Source organism: Priapulus caudatus, unplaced genomic scaffold, assembly GCF_000485595.1.
Source record: "Priapulus caudatus unplaced genomic scaffold, Priapulus_caudatus-5.0.1 Scaffold63, whole genome shotgun sequence".
NCBI classification, from domain to species: Eukaryota; Metazoa; Priapulida; class Priapulimorpha; order Priapulimorphida; family Priapulidae; genus Priapulus; species Priapulus caudatus.
Genome location: NW_014577124.1, coordinates 190,746 through 205,431, shown reverse-complemented (window position 1 = coordinate 205,431; position 14,686 = coordinate 190,746). Strand labels below are relative to the sequence as shown.

The window sequence follows — 14,686 nt, the reverse complement described above, 5'->3', positions numbered from 1 at the left end:
CGGGAAAAGAGATCTGCCCCTCCTATTTCATTTCCTATCCCTAGTACTATCATACCGCTTACCATCGGCAGTCTCAGCTCTAACCCTAAATTTATTACATCTCGATTGCAGAAGAAGCGTCGAAGCTTGCGGGATACGTCATACTATATACCGGTAATACCATTATATATATATATCCTCGTCCTGTCTTTCTCAGATATATACATACTAATAGATAAATATATATATTTTAGTACTAATAATACATAATATATAAAATATAAATATTATATAAAATAGAGGAGAGAGAGAGAGAGAGACGCACTGTCTCTTTCCATGCCTCTCTCTCTTGCGATATCTCTCTCATTCCTTCGGGTGCTATTTCACTCCATCACACTCTCTACGTTTCACCCGTTCCCTCATCTTATCTTATCCTCCCCTCGTTCTCCTCCACATGCCCCTGTCGGTTTCACCCTCTCCCTTACTTTCTTCCTCTCCCTCTCGCTCATTGTACAGGACAACAACAGTACGGTGGAGAAAGAAAGAGAGCGAGAGAGTTTATATATTATATACTATTACTATTAGTATGCTATATAGTATATTATATATATAATGTACCTGCGTGTGTGTCTTTATAATATAGAGCTTTGCTTCATCGTAATCTTGAATGAATCAACGACAGAACCAACAACAATAATCAGTCTTTATCATGATACGTATATGTAGTATATATTTATCACATGATTATAATACATCCGTATGTGATTAGCTGCATTTCACTCAGGAACCTGCGCGGTATTTACAGGCAATAGCAGACGTGCGGCACAGCACCAAATGTACACCAATCGCTGTCGTCATGGTAAAGGGGTATAATACCGCTATGAATATGCGGTTGTTCGCAGCAATAGCTTTCTATTATTTCGGTCGTCGATGTTACCGGAAATGGATAATCAGAAATTCTTTTCCGCCAAAAGATTTCACTATGTGCGTTGCTAATTTAACTTCAGGTCAGATTCAGGTTTGCGGTAGAGATAGGTGGTGAGCTTAGGAGAAGAGACCAGTTTAAGTAGCAAAATACGAAGAGCTAGGGATCGACCTAAAGTAGAGTAGAAGGGAAAACAACGGGAAGGATGAGCAGGGTGGGTGGTGCCTCGGCATAGGGAATAGAGCAAATTTAGCACCCGCTCTGTGGATGGGGGAGCACAGATCTTTAAATAATTGTTATAGCCGTGTGTCAAACGCAGCAGATAATTGCCATCTCTGAATTATAGGCCTACAATGAGCTTCCAATACATCAGTTCTGACCGCATGCTTCTAGAAGCACGTAACCAACTTAGCCAATTTATATAACATTATATACATACAACTGTGTTTCCCACAAATGTTAAAAACTCTCTTGGCAATACTGCGAAAGAAACGTGCTCGAAAAGTGGCCATCTTTAAATAACGCGTAAAAAATGTTCACGAGTTCATAAATAAAATAGAATAATTTAAAATGGCAAACATCATAACGCGCCAAGCCACGCTAACGTCGAGTATCCTGGAAGCTACAACAATAAACAAACTTCCGCAATATCCAGTCAAATCGTCGAGCACCCAGCCACTCTGTACATGATGCAACTCAATATTTACAAACGCGATTTTCGCCTACGCCATATCTCATGCGGACTGATCAGAGTCAACTTATATCTACATATAGCGTGTATATATATAACGCATGCGTGCAACACATCTCAGGGACATCGTTCGCGTTACGTCACACAAATATTTCTAGATTTTCCAAGAGAACACGAAAGGTTTTCTAAGAGAACACGAGACTGCATATCTATAACGTATTCCCCGGTCGAAAACGGTACAAATCTGAATGCTAGTGCTACATATAGTGAACGTGAATTCACCGCGTTCAAACGTGCGGTCGCTTTAATTGTTAGCGTGCTACAAAGGTCGGTAAGCACGTACCACGTACGTACGTACACCACGCAAGGTACGTGTAAAGCTGGGTTTACACTATCAACTTTCTGTAGAAAGTTGACGAGTTGATAAATTTTTCAATTAATCGACCGAAAGTCGGCAGTGTAAATGTAAAGGTTTAGTGCTCAACTAGTTGAGAAATTAGAACATGGTCAGCGAGTTGATCAACTTTTTGCCATGCAGTCACTCTGATAACAGCAATCAGGAGGTGTGTCCCTCGTGTTGCCGACTCGTGGTCGATAACGTAAAAACATCTGATAGAGAGGTTGATAGAACGTTGAAAAGTTGATCAATTCGTCGACTTTCCAAGTGTACACCCAGCTTAACGGAGAATAGACAAGCAGGGCCGATACAAGCACTTCTGATGCTGGAAACCATCGTGGCGCCAGTATCCAATCAAACTATCACATATAGTCATTCGATAAAATTGCAACATTTCATAGCTTGCATTAACATTTTACGTTCACATCAACCTGCTTCATTACATCAAGCATCTAATAGTGGCCTCTGTTTTACAAAGTAGTTAGAACTATCATGTATTTGAAGACGCTAAAGATTAAACAAAATAGTTTACTGGTAACTTACATAACAGTGCCAGTCACGAATTAAAAACACATTCAGATGGCACCGTTATATAAATGGGGACCTTGAAATCCAGTAAGAAAAGTCTCTATATAAAATTTTGGCCCCTACCTCTAGGAAATCCATTCTCATTCCAAAATCTTCTGCAATTCAGCGCTCACTCAGTTAAATTCACATCTTTAACGCAAATAGCAGCTTACAAAAGTTAACTAGTAGGAACAGCTGCCTTTCGGAGTGTCATCATCATCATCATCATCATCATCATCATCGCCATCATCACCATCATTATCAACATTTGCTGCAACAGGTTGCAACATCATGATCAGCTCTGCTATGCCTGCATTCATGCTGTGCACTCACTACACGCGCAGTTATTCACAAGCCTGCGTACCAGATATAATTTCGTCTGCCTACATATTACATCTACATCTATTCCAGGCTATTTATTCCTTTTATATTATACCCTAACCCAGAGGTTAGTAGCATGCATATAACATACGGCACATGACATTCGGTATATTAGACGTAGATTCTTTCGTAATAGCACGCACTCGTTTGAAGACAAATCTCCAACCAGTACATTTCAACGAAACCTAAATGGCTAAAGCAAAGGGTTAACACAACAATATCAGTAGCTTCACCGCGTGTTGTAATGATCGATACTCCCGCCTACCATGAAGTTCATTCATCACGCTAGAAATTCATACTGAACTGATATAATGACACACAGCAAGCGACTGTTTTAACTTGTAAGCTCAAACGTGAATTGTTGAGCTCAACAACGAAGACACAAGTGCAACCTATAGCTTGGGAATGGTCACTATGACACCATCTATAAATCAACAGACTCTTGAGTTACAGATGCACCGGTCGTTCTACGTAGGAGGCTGACTCCATAAGGATTGATTAACAACGACTTATATAACCAGTCTATGTATGAATTTAATCCGTGGATTGCCTTCAACGCTTTTTCGTGCACTATAAATTGTGCCATAAATATTGGTCGATGAATTGTCATTTCTGCGTCCACACGCCACGCTACAAAGATGTCCGCTGGCCAGCAACTCCGACGTTAGCTGCTGCTCCGGGACACAACTTCAACAGGCTGTCTCCTCCAGAATCTAAATGCAATTAGGAAAGACATCATTATTCCAACCGAAAGAATGGAGAAACTGCATCAATAAAATAGATCTAAAACTCGATCGTGGCGAAGCAATTTTAAGACATGGCAGGTGCACAGCTAAAGATCAGAGCAATAGGTACCACTCAATTTCAATGACGTCTGCTCTAAAGTTCCACATTTTCTCTTTCGATATGAAATCTATTTCGTTGTCCTAAGATTATTAGGAGGGCGCTATAAGTGTATTAAAAATAATAAAGGCAATACTAGGAGGGATTTAAGTGTAAGCAATGGTAAATGACACCAGTGATCATGTTCCAGAAATCACACCATCTCTTACAAAGCTTCTGTCAGTGACCCGCCGTCGCTTGGTCACGGGTATAGCTTACCGATACTACTCCCCGTGCTCGTGCGAGAATGCCGCTTGTTGACCGGCTCAAGATAGCTGCCTGGCGCCCAGCCCGACTGACCCGCCAGCGACCTCACAAACCACCAGCCATCTTCGCTCAGCTTGACCACTTCCACCATCTCGCCCTCCGTCATTGAAAGCTCTCCAAAGTCGATCGCCATGTAGTCAGCCAGTGCGACGTACAGCGGCAGGCTCTGTGCAGACAAGAGTGAGTACGCGCGCTGTAAGAACTGAACACTGGTCTTTCGAGCTTAAGGCACACTGCAGCGATGACGACGACTGATCATGGCATTTAGCGTAAAAATCACAGTGACAATGACAGGTGTTAGGTAAAAGTTTACTGACGTTACCTACATTTGTGATCGGCTACTTGGAAAGTACCAAACATAGTTCACGTTTGGGATTAGATCATTATGTAGATAAGATTGTGATTAGATAATTGTGTAAGTGTTAATTGCTCGACTATTTCGCTGGATATCAGAATTGATTATAAGTATTCTATCACCACAGCTGTTGTTTGATGTTATCATGCAAGCGTGTAACAACAGTCGACAGAATGCCAACTCTGCAACAATTCGTCACTAAGCAATACTTTTTAGAACGTCCTATCTCGACACACATTTCGTCTGATTGGTGACACACTACAGCTTCCCATAACCCGCCCCATCCATCCTGAAAGGTAAATTCTCGCGAAACCGCATCCCGGGCCAATGCCACCCCTTGTTCCTGTTCAATTATGACAATGATGACAGGTCAAACTGCGTCCCTGGCCAACCCCCCCTGTCTCCCCCCGTCGTCGCCTTACCTCGCCCTGCGAGCTCCTGTTCGACAGACACTGCGGCTCTGGCTCGTCCGAGTTCCCCGAGTGGTCGTCGGTGCTCCAGCCCTCATCCTCCTCGGTCTCGTCCTCGTTGAGGAAGGCCGGCATTGTTGGCGCCTCGCTCGCCGCCATGTTGCCGACGCCGAGGGTGAGGAATGGGTTTGCGGGTCGCTGAAGGTGACCCCAGGTCTTCGCCTTCGTCAGCAAGCTGCAGGAAAACCACGCGTAACGTTAATGGCAGCCAAAGTCCTCGATTGTATGCTATCAACAATATTTGAATTAGAAATTGATCTACCAGATAGATACGAGATCTAGACTGTATGACCATGTGTGCAACGTAACCTGTTGACGCATTTGCTAGCGATTAAGCATTTGTTTCTTGTTGCTGTTGCTCTGTGTAGCTGTTAAGCATTTGTTGCTTGTTGCTGTTGCTTTATGTTGCTGTTAAGCATTTATTGCTTGTTGCTGTTGCTCTGTGTTGCTGTTAAGCATTTGTGTAATTACCGATGGTTCGCCTGACGATGGCCGGAGTCAGACAGCTTCTGTCCGATGCTAGAGCTGCTGTGCAGCGTGGCTCCCTCTGCCTTTTTCTGGACATGCTGCATGGCTGCTTCACCTGCATGACAACACAGAAGGTCAAGGAAACCGCCTCTTTAACTACTGGGCATTATATGTAATGTACTGTCATTAATGAATAAGAAACGGTCAAGCTCCAAGCTTTGTGTATAATAATACTTTCAGTAAAAAAATGAAAACTATACATACCTTTAATGGCATTGAATTGGCGTAGGAGGAGATTCTTTATTTCAGTCACCCACACCTCCTTAATCTCTGCAGTGTCTGCCTGGATGGTGTAAACCTCGGCTCTGTTGTGCGTCCACACCTCAAACTTGCTCTTGTCTCCCTTGTCACCCTTGAAGTTCTCAGTCAGGCCAATCTCAGACATCTAGAAAAAGAAACTATATGTGTGAAACGGGCCACGAAAGCCGTGGGTTTTCAGACGGGTATATAATTGTGAATGAATCTACAATGAATGTTTTAAGCACAACGTCTGAAATAACAACCGCCTTCATGTTATCTAGTTGTAAAATTTCATACATGATGCTGGACCCCAAGGCTAAAAGTGTAAACAAGATCATACAAATTTATACACGTACTTGCACTTTAGTTGAATACTAATGTCATATAGCATCATTTAAATTCAGCCTTACAGGCCATTAATCGCCTGATGGAAAATTCGATGAACTAAGACATGTTTCTTTGGTACAGATCTGAATTACACTGATCAAACAAACTGTGTAACTGTAAGTCAGTTGTGACCCAACACAGGCTGTTTCACAACAATAGCACGAAGCAATGATTTGTATGATTCCCGCACCAGCTACCACATTTGCTTTGCTTGAATCCACCTCAACAGCAGATACGAGTTCACACAATTTCAGAAACATCAAAAATACCCATGACTATCTTAGGTCTACAAAGCCATTGCCTCTGACGTGAAGTAGCACGCAAAAGCTACAATATTTCAGACACATAACTATTCATACATTAATTATGTTCCTGACGTCAACAGGTCCCAGGGTCGCAGATTCGCGATCCGTGCGACGACGCGGTGTGTAAGACTCACCTCCATAGCGTGCTTGAAGCAGTAGCCAGACTTCTGTGCGTCACGCAGCCCCTCGCGCTTCTTACAGAACAGGATCGCGTTCTCGTAGAGGAACATGTGCCGCAGCATCGGCTTGAAGCGCAGCGCACTGATGCGGTCCTTCTTGTGCTCCGTCCAGATGTTGAACGAGGCCTGCATCAGCAGCCGCCCCAACTCCGACAGATTCCCCTGCAGAATGAAGAGAGAAGATGTCACACACGCTGACAACTGAAGCATTTACAACTAGATAAATGAATAAACTGAACGATAACCGAAGCGGTTTACGGCTAGAACAACCGCAATCGATTTGCTCTGATCTGATGCTGAAATATTGAGATGAAGTCAGATATAATATACAACTATAAATATAAAGAGCAAATATACTATAAGAGCGATGTCTCGATTTGTTCACATGCACATCTGCACCAATCTCATATGGTATGTGTCAGAAATACAAGCTATAGGCAGTGTAGCTTTTGTATTGCATTTTGTTCGCATGCCTAATTTTATTAACCGTTCATCTATCTGTGCATTATTCAGCTAAACTATGTAGATTATTAACGAATCAAAAACATCAATCTATAATATCATGATGAACTATTATTGTAATAGTATTTTAGACAGGATACTGCTAAATAATTGTGTGACAGAGAAGGTGACATGTTCATTGCTAGTGTGAACAGTCATGTAATCGGCATTATTTGCACACATACGCAGAATCCGGTGATGGCTGCCTGATGCATGATGTCATTGACATATTTGAGGACTCCTAGCATCGCATGTAGAGCCTCCTGAATGTCACAGTTGCCATCCTCGTTGTCTGTGTACCGCAACATCTCCTGAAATGTTGCGGAGAGGACAACGACTATTAAATGCTTACACACTCGTCACAGATTCGAACACTGCGGATTCTGCATCACGTTTTATTGCATGTTTGAAATAGGTACAGATTGTGGATATCCTGTATTGAACTACCACTAAATAGATGCGTTTGTGATCTACAAGTATATCAAAATGACAGAACATTGACTTTTTATATGTCAATGGACATAATATATATGACATCACACCCATAAAAACATTAAAAACCCCACACACACACAAAAATCCCAAAACAGACAGAATGTTTTGTTTCGCCAATCTAGACTTTACAGTGAGGATATAACACTCTCAAGGATTATAGTCTGCTGACAGAATTGCATTCATACATTCTCGCACTATCCAGTGTAATTATAATTACGGTATACCGGAACGTACCCTGGTACTAAATACTACTATCTAATATGCCGGACCGTACCTCGCCTACTCCACTAATGAGTCTAGGGAGTCGCCTACACCTACTCCCTAACCCTAACTCTAACCCTATCCCTAACCCTAACCATATCAGCTAGATAGTTACCAGGGTACGTTCCGGCAGTACCCTGGGGGACATAGACCCTATGAGCTACAGTAGGGCAGACATGCTGCCACAAATGTGCACCAAACACTGGCGGCGCACAATTCAACAATACAGCACAAGTAAATATGTGGACGAATGGCTCTCTTGGCACTACATTCTCGCAACATGGTTTTGCATGATATAACTACACAGCATGTTAATTTAGCCTGGGCCAATTGGCCCATGTCCTCCCAAAAACATTAAAAAATATGCTATTTTACACTTCATCAGTTGAACACGCATGCCATATCCCCCGATATGGCGATGAACTAAAGATATGACACATGTAAATCCATTTGCCAGATTTCATTCATACATTCTCGCACTATCCAGTGTACGTATTCAGAACACCAGCAAACACTGACGATGAACAAGAATCACATAACTATTCCTTCATGGGAGAGTTCGATCAGTGCTGTAGAAACAGATGCGTGCCAGGACTTCACCCCTTTCAGGCAAAAACCTGGCGATGCTCACCTTCAATAGCAACTGGTACTTTGTGATTCTCTGCACCGGTTTGAGTAGATATGCACCGAGTGGCAGTCGATGACCCAATCTCTTCTGACACTCCTATAAACATAAGAAACGTATTCATTGGAAAAGGATACACACTCCCAAAGATATAGGTATAGCTCTTTCTCTAAATTTGCTCCACGGACGTAAGCTCTCTTTATAAATCAGCCCCCAAGAACACATAATAATATACGAGTATATACTAACTGATGCAATTCTAATCACTGTGAACCAATAATTACATTACAGGATGGGGAAGACATATATGCATAAAATATTATCTTTCATTACTAATCAAATGAAACTCACGCCTGAGCAAAACAAATAAAAAATTATTTATCGGAGTAGACCTGGACCAACATGATCGCCAGATCGTAACATGAATCGCTACCCTACCTTGAAGAATGCATTGTTGTCCCCACATTTTCTTCGCAGTGTTTCTGAGTAGAGTTTATTCTGACAGTAGACGCTGTATCGATCGTGGAAATCTTCTTTCTATATTGGGAAAAAAATACAGATGTGTGTGTTAATCATCTACAGGTTTTATATTCATCACTGACCGTAAATGGTTTAATCTCAAGACTTTATAACATGAAGATACTACTTAGCCAATTTTTGGATAAAAATGCACTTTTTATTCTTAGTTGGGGTATTATAACACTGTTAACAAATGAGATTAATGCGTTTATATCTAATCACTGTAAACAGCACAATATTCTGGCACAGATTACTTGAGAGAGTCAGAATTCTGGTCATGCAGAGCCAGCACTCACCCTGGCAACAAAGCACTGACCAACCAGTGAAGGATTGCTCACACATTGCTCCAGGTCTTTCAGAAACACACTGCAACGTACACAGTCATCAATCATCATGTTGCAACGACACAGCGAATCTACACAATCTGATGAGCTCTCGACAATTCGCAAAAGCTCGTGCGTGGCAGGTGCACGGTACACGGAGCCTAGCTACAGTAGGGCTGATAGGGTCTATGTCCCCCAGGGTACTGCCGGAACGTACCCTGGGTACGGTCCTGTATACCGGAACGTACCCTGGTACTAAATACTACTATCTAATATGCCGGACCGTACCTCGTCTACTCCACTAACGAGTCTAGGGAGTCGCCTACGCCTACTCCCTAACCCTAACCATATCAGCTAGATAGTTATCAGGGTACGTTCCGGTATACCGGACCGTACCCAGGGTACGTTCCGGCAGTACCCTGGGGGACATAGACCCTATGAGCTACGGTAGGGTAGACATGCTGCCACAAATGTGCACCGAACACTGGCGGCTCACAATTCAACAATACAGCACAAGTAAATATGTGGACGAATGGCTCTGTTGGCACTACATTCCCGCAACATGATTTTGTATGATATAACTACACAGCATGTAAATTTAGCCTGGGCCAATTGGCCCATATGTCCTCCCAAAAACATTAAAAAATATGCTATTTTACACTTCATCAGTTGAACACGCATGCCATATCCCCCGATATGGCGATGAACTAAAGATATGACACATGTAAATCCATTTGACAGATGACATTTCGTCAGGTGATGGCTCGTGGCTGGACGTAGCTAACATACTCGTTGTGGAACTGGTAGAGTTCCTCCAGGTTTCCGAACAAGGTCTCTGCCTTGCCTATCAGTGACACAGGGATGAGGTCCTGCCACTCTGGATTCTCCATCTGCTGTACATATCCCTACACGCACACAGACGAAAACGCTCCATATAGTAGCGAACATATAAGTAGCACTAGTTATTCATATTATATAATTGCATATTATGTAATTGATATATGATATAGCAACGATTATATGATATACTGCGAGTAAATGAATTAGACAAGCTCTAATTCATGTACTCCTGTCAATATAGCATAAAAGAAAAGCTTCAAAGCAAACCATGAACACCAGTATACATAATATTTTAGAAGACATCAGCATGATCTTTTCTGTCTATCTATATCTATCCACCCATACATCACATGCGTCTAAACAGAGGAATTGCTCCGACCTGTGATTGGAGGATAAAAATAAACCCGCCCACTTTTCCATTTTTGGAGGATAAAAATAGAATTCGTGACGTTTCGTTTCACCGGTCATAGCCGCGCGTGCATATTTGCTAATTAATTAGACTAATCGTGCTTTAATAGACTCAAAATTCACAGAGATTAAGGCTAAGACATGTGTCTATAATAGCTAGAATTTATAGAAATGTAACTTAAATCGTTCGCTCCATATGATAGTTAGTACACGTTCCTACCGGTCATAGCATAGCGTATGCGGCGGGAGTGGGCGGGGTCTATATTTATCCTCCAATCACAGGTCGGAGCAATTCCTCTGTTTAGACGCATATGTCATACATCCATCCACCCCCCCTCTCTCTCTCTCTATATATATATATGTAGGTTTGCATTTTCATGACCTACCTCAATGATGCTTTTCAGCTCAGCAACATATGCTCTTTCTGTCTCAAACAGCTCCCTCATCACAAGCCTGTGGAAAGCAGGTATAAGAACTGAATTATAATCATAATCATATTCCTCCAGTTTTGATATAATAAAATACAGGTACGCACGTTAAGCTATATCATGCAGTAACACTAAAGGTCTATCGTACACAAAATTAAAAAGCTACGATAACCACGATTTTCCAGCACATATCCTAATAACTTTAAATTAGTAAATTTTGTGCAGTGTTATGCAGTGTTAATATCTATCATAAGAAATATTAACACATGGTCAGTGCTCGGCAGTGTAGGTACGCTTACCCTCGTTTGGCATGCAAGCTGTCCGTTTCACTCGTCGTGGAGGAATTCTCTGATTCCGCTTCCGGCACAAACCCGCTGTCGTCGGATCCCGCTGACCTGCGTACGACCTCAATCTGCATCTGGAGATCGCAAGCTATTATAAGAGCATTTCCTCAACAATTTGGAAGCAGGTCAACTATAAAGGCTCATATATATATATATATATATATATATATGTGGTATATAGATTATATACCATGAACCTATGTATAGCAGAAACCATGATGCTCACCAGGTGGCATTGCAAGACCCGTACGATTTCCAGATGAAAGCTGGAGTTTTGACTTGCCGCCATTCATGTTCGCGGCCGCTATATTATGTACGGTTTCCGCGAAACGTGCCAAAATATAACACACTGAATGCGTACCACTCCTTCAAAGCCCTTTGTGCCACAACGTTCTCTCGTTCGATCGATTATAAGCATACTGTAACAAGCTTTACATACGGTTTATGTGAGGTGTATATAGGTTACATTGATCCATGCTGCATTGTTACTGTTAGTGTGCAACTAATATTTGAACGTCACATAAAAGAACTACATATTAGCTTCATGCATTTATTGTGGCATACAACGCATCGGTGACAGCAAACCTGCAGTAACCTAAACATTGACTGCACTTGTGTTGAGTGTTTTTATATAGCAAAATGAAGAATTAGTATAACATGTAGAAGCATATATATACCAATAAGCCGTAATAAAAAATAAATTACAAATCGTTATTCATACATGAGTATGTTTATTCAGGCGAGATTGTAAAAGAGAAACAGTGACATGCATATGCACGTGCAAAAACCACATCATGCATCAAACTGTAGTGCAGATCAGTACATGCAAGTATAATTAGTTCATTTGTTAGATTAATTAACCAGATTATAATCAAATCTACATGCAGAGGTTAATACAGGGTGACTAACAGTTAAAGTTAGCCAGATGTTAGTCACCAAATATATAAAATGAATAGTTCACCAAGTGTATACACGTACATATGCAGGCTAATGGTAATATATGAAAACTGCACTAAACCACATAAAGAGGGAGGCACAGCACATTTCATAACGCAAGGTCTATATGTTAAGTAGTGAATAATAATAGATGATCTATAATAGATAATAATCTATAATCTATGATCGATAATCTATTATTAATCACTCCTGATATGTTCTAATCTGCATGCCAACCATAGGACAATCCCTCAAGATTCAAAAGGAAAGATCTACATCTAATCCGCGCGCAATCAAAATTCCAAACCAAAACGTCAACCCAGCAGACACTACAAGCACTAGCTCAAGCTACGAATCCCGTGCGTATGTCATGCGAGGAGAACCGCCCACCCGCGTGACCTTCGACCCCATCATACCTTCGGGTGGTTGCGCGACTTTTTACCGTGCCACCGCCGCTTCACCTCGCCATCGGCGGGCGTCGCCCCCTGGCGGCCGCGTGGCTCGTGGACGGGCGCAGCGGCGGCGGGCTCAGGCATGACGGGCTGGACGGCGCGCGTCGGCCGCTCGACGACCTTCTTCAGGCTTCTCTTCCTCTTCTCCAGCATCACCTGCACGTCCTCGATCCTCTTCAACACCTGTAGACACGGGAGGGACGCCGCGCAGACACGTGAGAATCGCTGAGAGAGGAAACCGACGTTTCGAAACTCGAGGGAGGGGGTCTGGGGGCATTCCAGTAAAGATAGTCTGGGAGTATGCTGAGGGAGAGGGTCTGGGAGAACCTGCACACCCCCTGTCGAAGTTTGTTCAACCCCCACAGTGGAAAATCCTGCAATCAAAAGCATTCTGGAGGACATTCCAATTGTTGAAAAGCAGCCGAGGAATTTTCATCATCTGTAATATATGTTTGCAAGCATGGCATGTCCTCTGCCAAGTCCATGCATCTGCTTCAGATTTTTTACCCCCTTCCTTCAAATTTTCATCACGGATTCATACTGAATTCAAAATTATCATTTTAACAACAAATAAACGAGAAAATGGTGAACCCGCGGAAAGTTCTCATCCCTGGAGGATCGGAGTACCTCCAGGTGATCGTGTGGTCTATTTAAAGCTTTTTCGCTAACAGCTAGTAGATGCATGAAACATGCATTTATGCATGCGCACTGCAGTGCATCTCCTAATTTCAGAACAGATAGCCATAATGCATTATTCCTTGTGCCGTAAAGCTGTTCTAGTCTATTAGGCCCACAAGGGTTGGTGGTTGCTTATATTCTAGTGATGTTAAACAGCTTATAGTACCAAACGACTGCCCTCGGTGAAACTCGGTAGTCAGTAGCAAATAGATGCATGCACACAATGTTTGTGCATGTGTTCAGGATTAGAAATGGTTGGAAGTATGCATTTGTGAATTTAATCCCGAGACGAATTCTATAACTCTTGCACAAGAAACGATTAATATTCCTTCCGCAGACGATATTACGATGCTAATCCAACGAGAAAATTACGCTTTTCTTGTTGATTCTAAACTTTAAGTGTTCATCAAAACGTAGAGACCAAAGTTATTACGGCAACTGTTACGACGACATTTCTCTCGACATTTGCCCAGCGATTGTCGACACAACAAAATGGGCGCAGCGCGCTCACACCATATTGAATTTTTTACCAAAGAAAGTTCACGAAGCGTCGAACAAACCTGCTGCACGAGCGCCTTCGTCTCGGACGTGACGATGTTCTCGAACACCGTGTGGAACTCCTTCGGGTTGTTCAGCCGGATGTCGTAGGCGGAGTTCATGAACTCTTCGAGCTGTCGTATGCCGACCTCGCACGCGTCGGCCGTGTGGCAGCGCTCCAGCTGCTGCGTCGCGAGCAGGTCTATGCCACGCGTGCACCACTTGTTAGCCTGCAGATATAGAGAGAGCCACCTGTTAACTTATATCATAGATGGAGAGCACCACTTGTTAGCCTGCAGATATAGAGAGAGCCACCTGTTAACTTATATCATAGATGGAGAGCATCACTTGTTAGCCTGCAGATAGAGCGAGACTTGTTAGCCTAAATATCACGGATAGAGCGCGCCACCTGTTAGCTTATGTCATGGATGGAAAGCGCCACTTGTTAGCCTAAATATCAAAGATAGAGAGCGCCACCTGTGACCTTATACAACACAGATGGAGAGCGCCATCTGTTAGCTTATGTCATGGATGGAAAGCGCCACTTGTTAGCCTAAATATTAAGGATAGAGAGCGCCACCCGTGACCTTATACAACACAGATAGAGAGCGCCATCTGTTAGCTTATGTCATGGATGGAAAGCGCCACTTGTTAGCATATGTCATGGATGGAAAGCGCCACCTGTTGGCTGATATATCACGGATAGAGAGCGCCACCTGTTAACTTATATATCATGGATGAAAAGCGCCACTTGTTAGCTTATGTCATGGATGGAAAGCGCCACCT

At 42.6% G+C, this 14,686-nt stretch overlaps 1 protein-coding gene across 5 annotated transcripts in view; it reads right to left on the bottom strand.

Moving 5' to 3' along the window:
- Nucleotides 1-682: 682 nt before the first annotated feature.
- The window catches only part of LOC106821195 (guanine nucleotide exchange factor DBS-like), a 108,775-nt gene continuing 94,771 nt past the window's right edge, over nt 683-14,686 (bottom strand). For all 5 annotated transcript variants that reach the window (XM_014825891.1, XM_014825892.1, XM_014825893.1 and 2 more), the window contains 15 exons: nt 13,924-14,130; nt 12,650-12,868; nt 11,253-11,371; nt 10,912-10,978; nt 10,067-10,182; nt 9,251-9,320; nt 8,874-8,972; nt 8,442-8,534; nt 7,240-7,365; nt 6,509-6,715; nt 5,647-5,827; nt 5,386-5,497; nt 4,867-5,089; nt 4,042-4,255; nt 683-3,653 (listed from right to left, as the gene is read on the bottom strand). In XM_014825891.1, the coding sequence (XP_014681377.1) occupies nt 3,571-3,653; nt 4,042-4,255; nt 4,867-5,089; nt 5,386-5,497; nt 5,647-5,827; nt 6,509-6,715; nt 7,240-7,365; nt 8,442-8,534; nt 8,874-8,972; nt 9,251-9,320; nt 10,067-10,182; nt 10,912-10,978; nt 11,253-11,371; nt 12,650-12,868; nt 13,924-14,130 (2,136 nt within the window). In that variant the 3' untranslated portion in view covers nt 683-3,570. The remainder of the gene's footprint in view (nt 3,654-4,041; nt 4,256-4,866; nt 5,090-5,385; nt 5,498-5,646; nt 5,828-6,508; nt 6,716-7,239; nt 7,366-8,441; nt 8,535-8,873; nt 8,973-9,250; nt 9,321-10,066; nt 10,183-10,911; nt 10,979-11,252; nt 11,372-12,649; nt 12,869-13,923; nt 14,131-14,686) is intronic.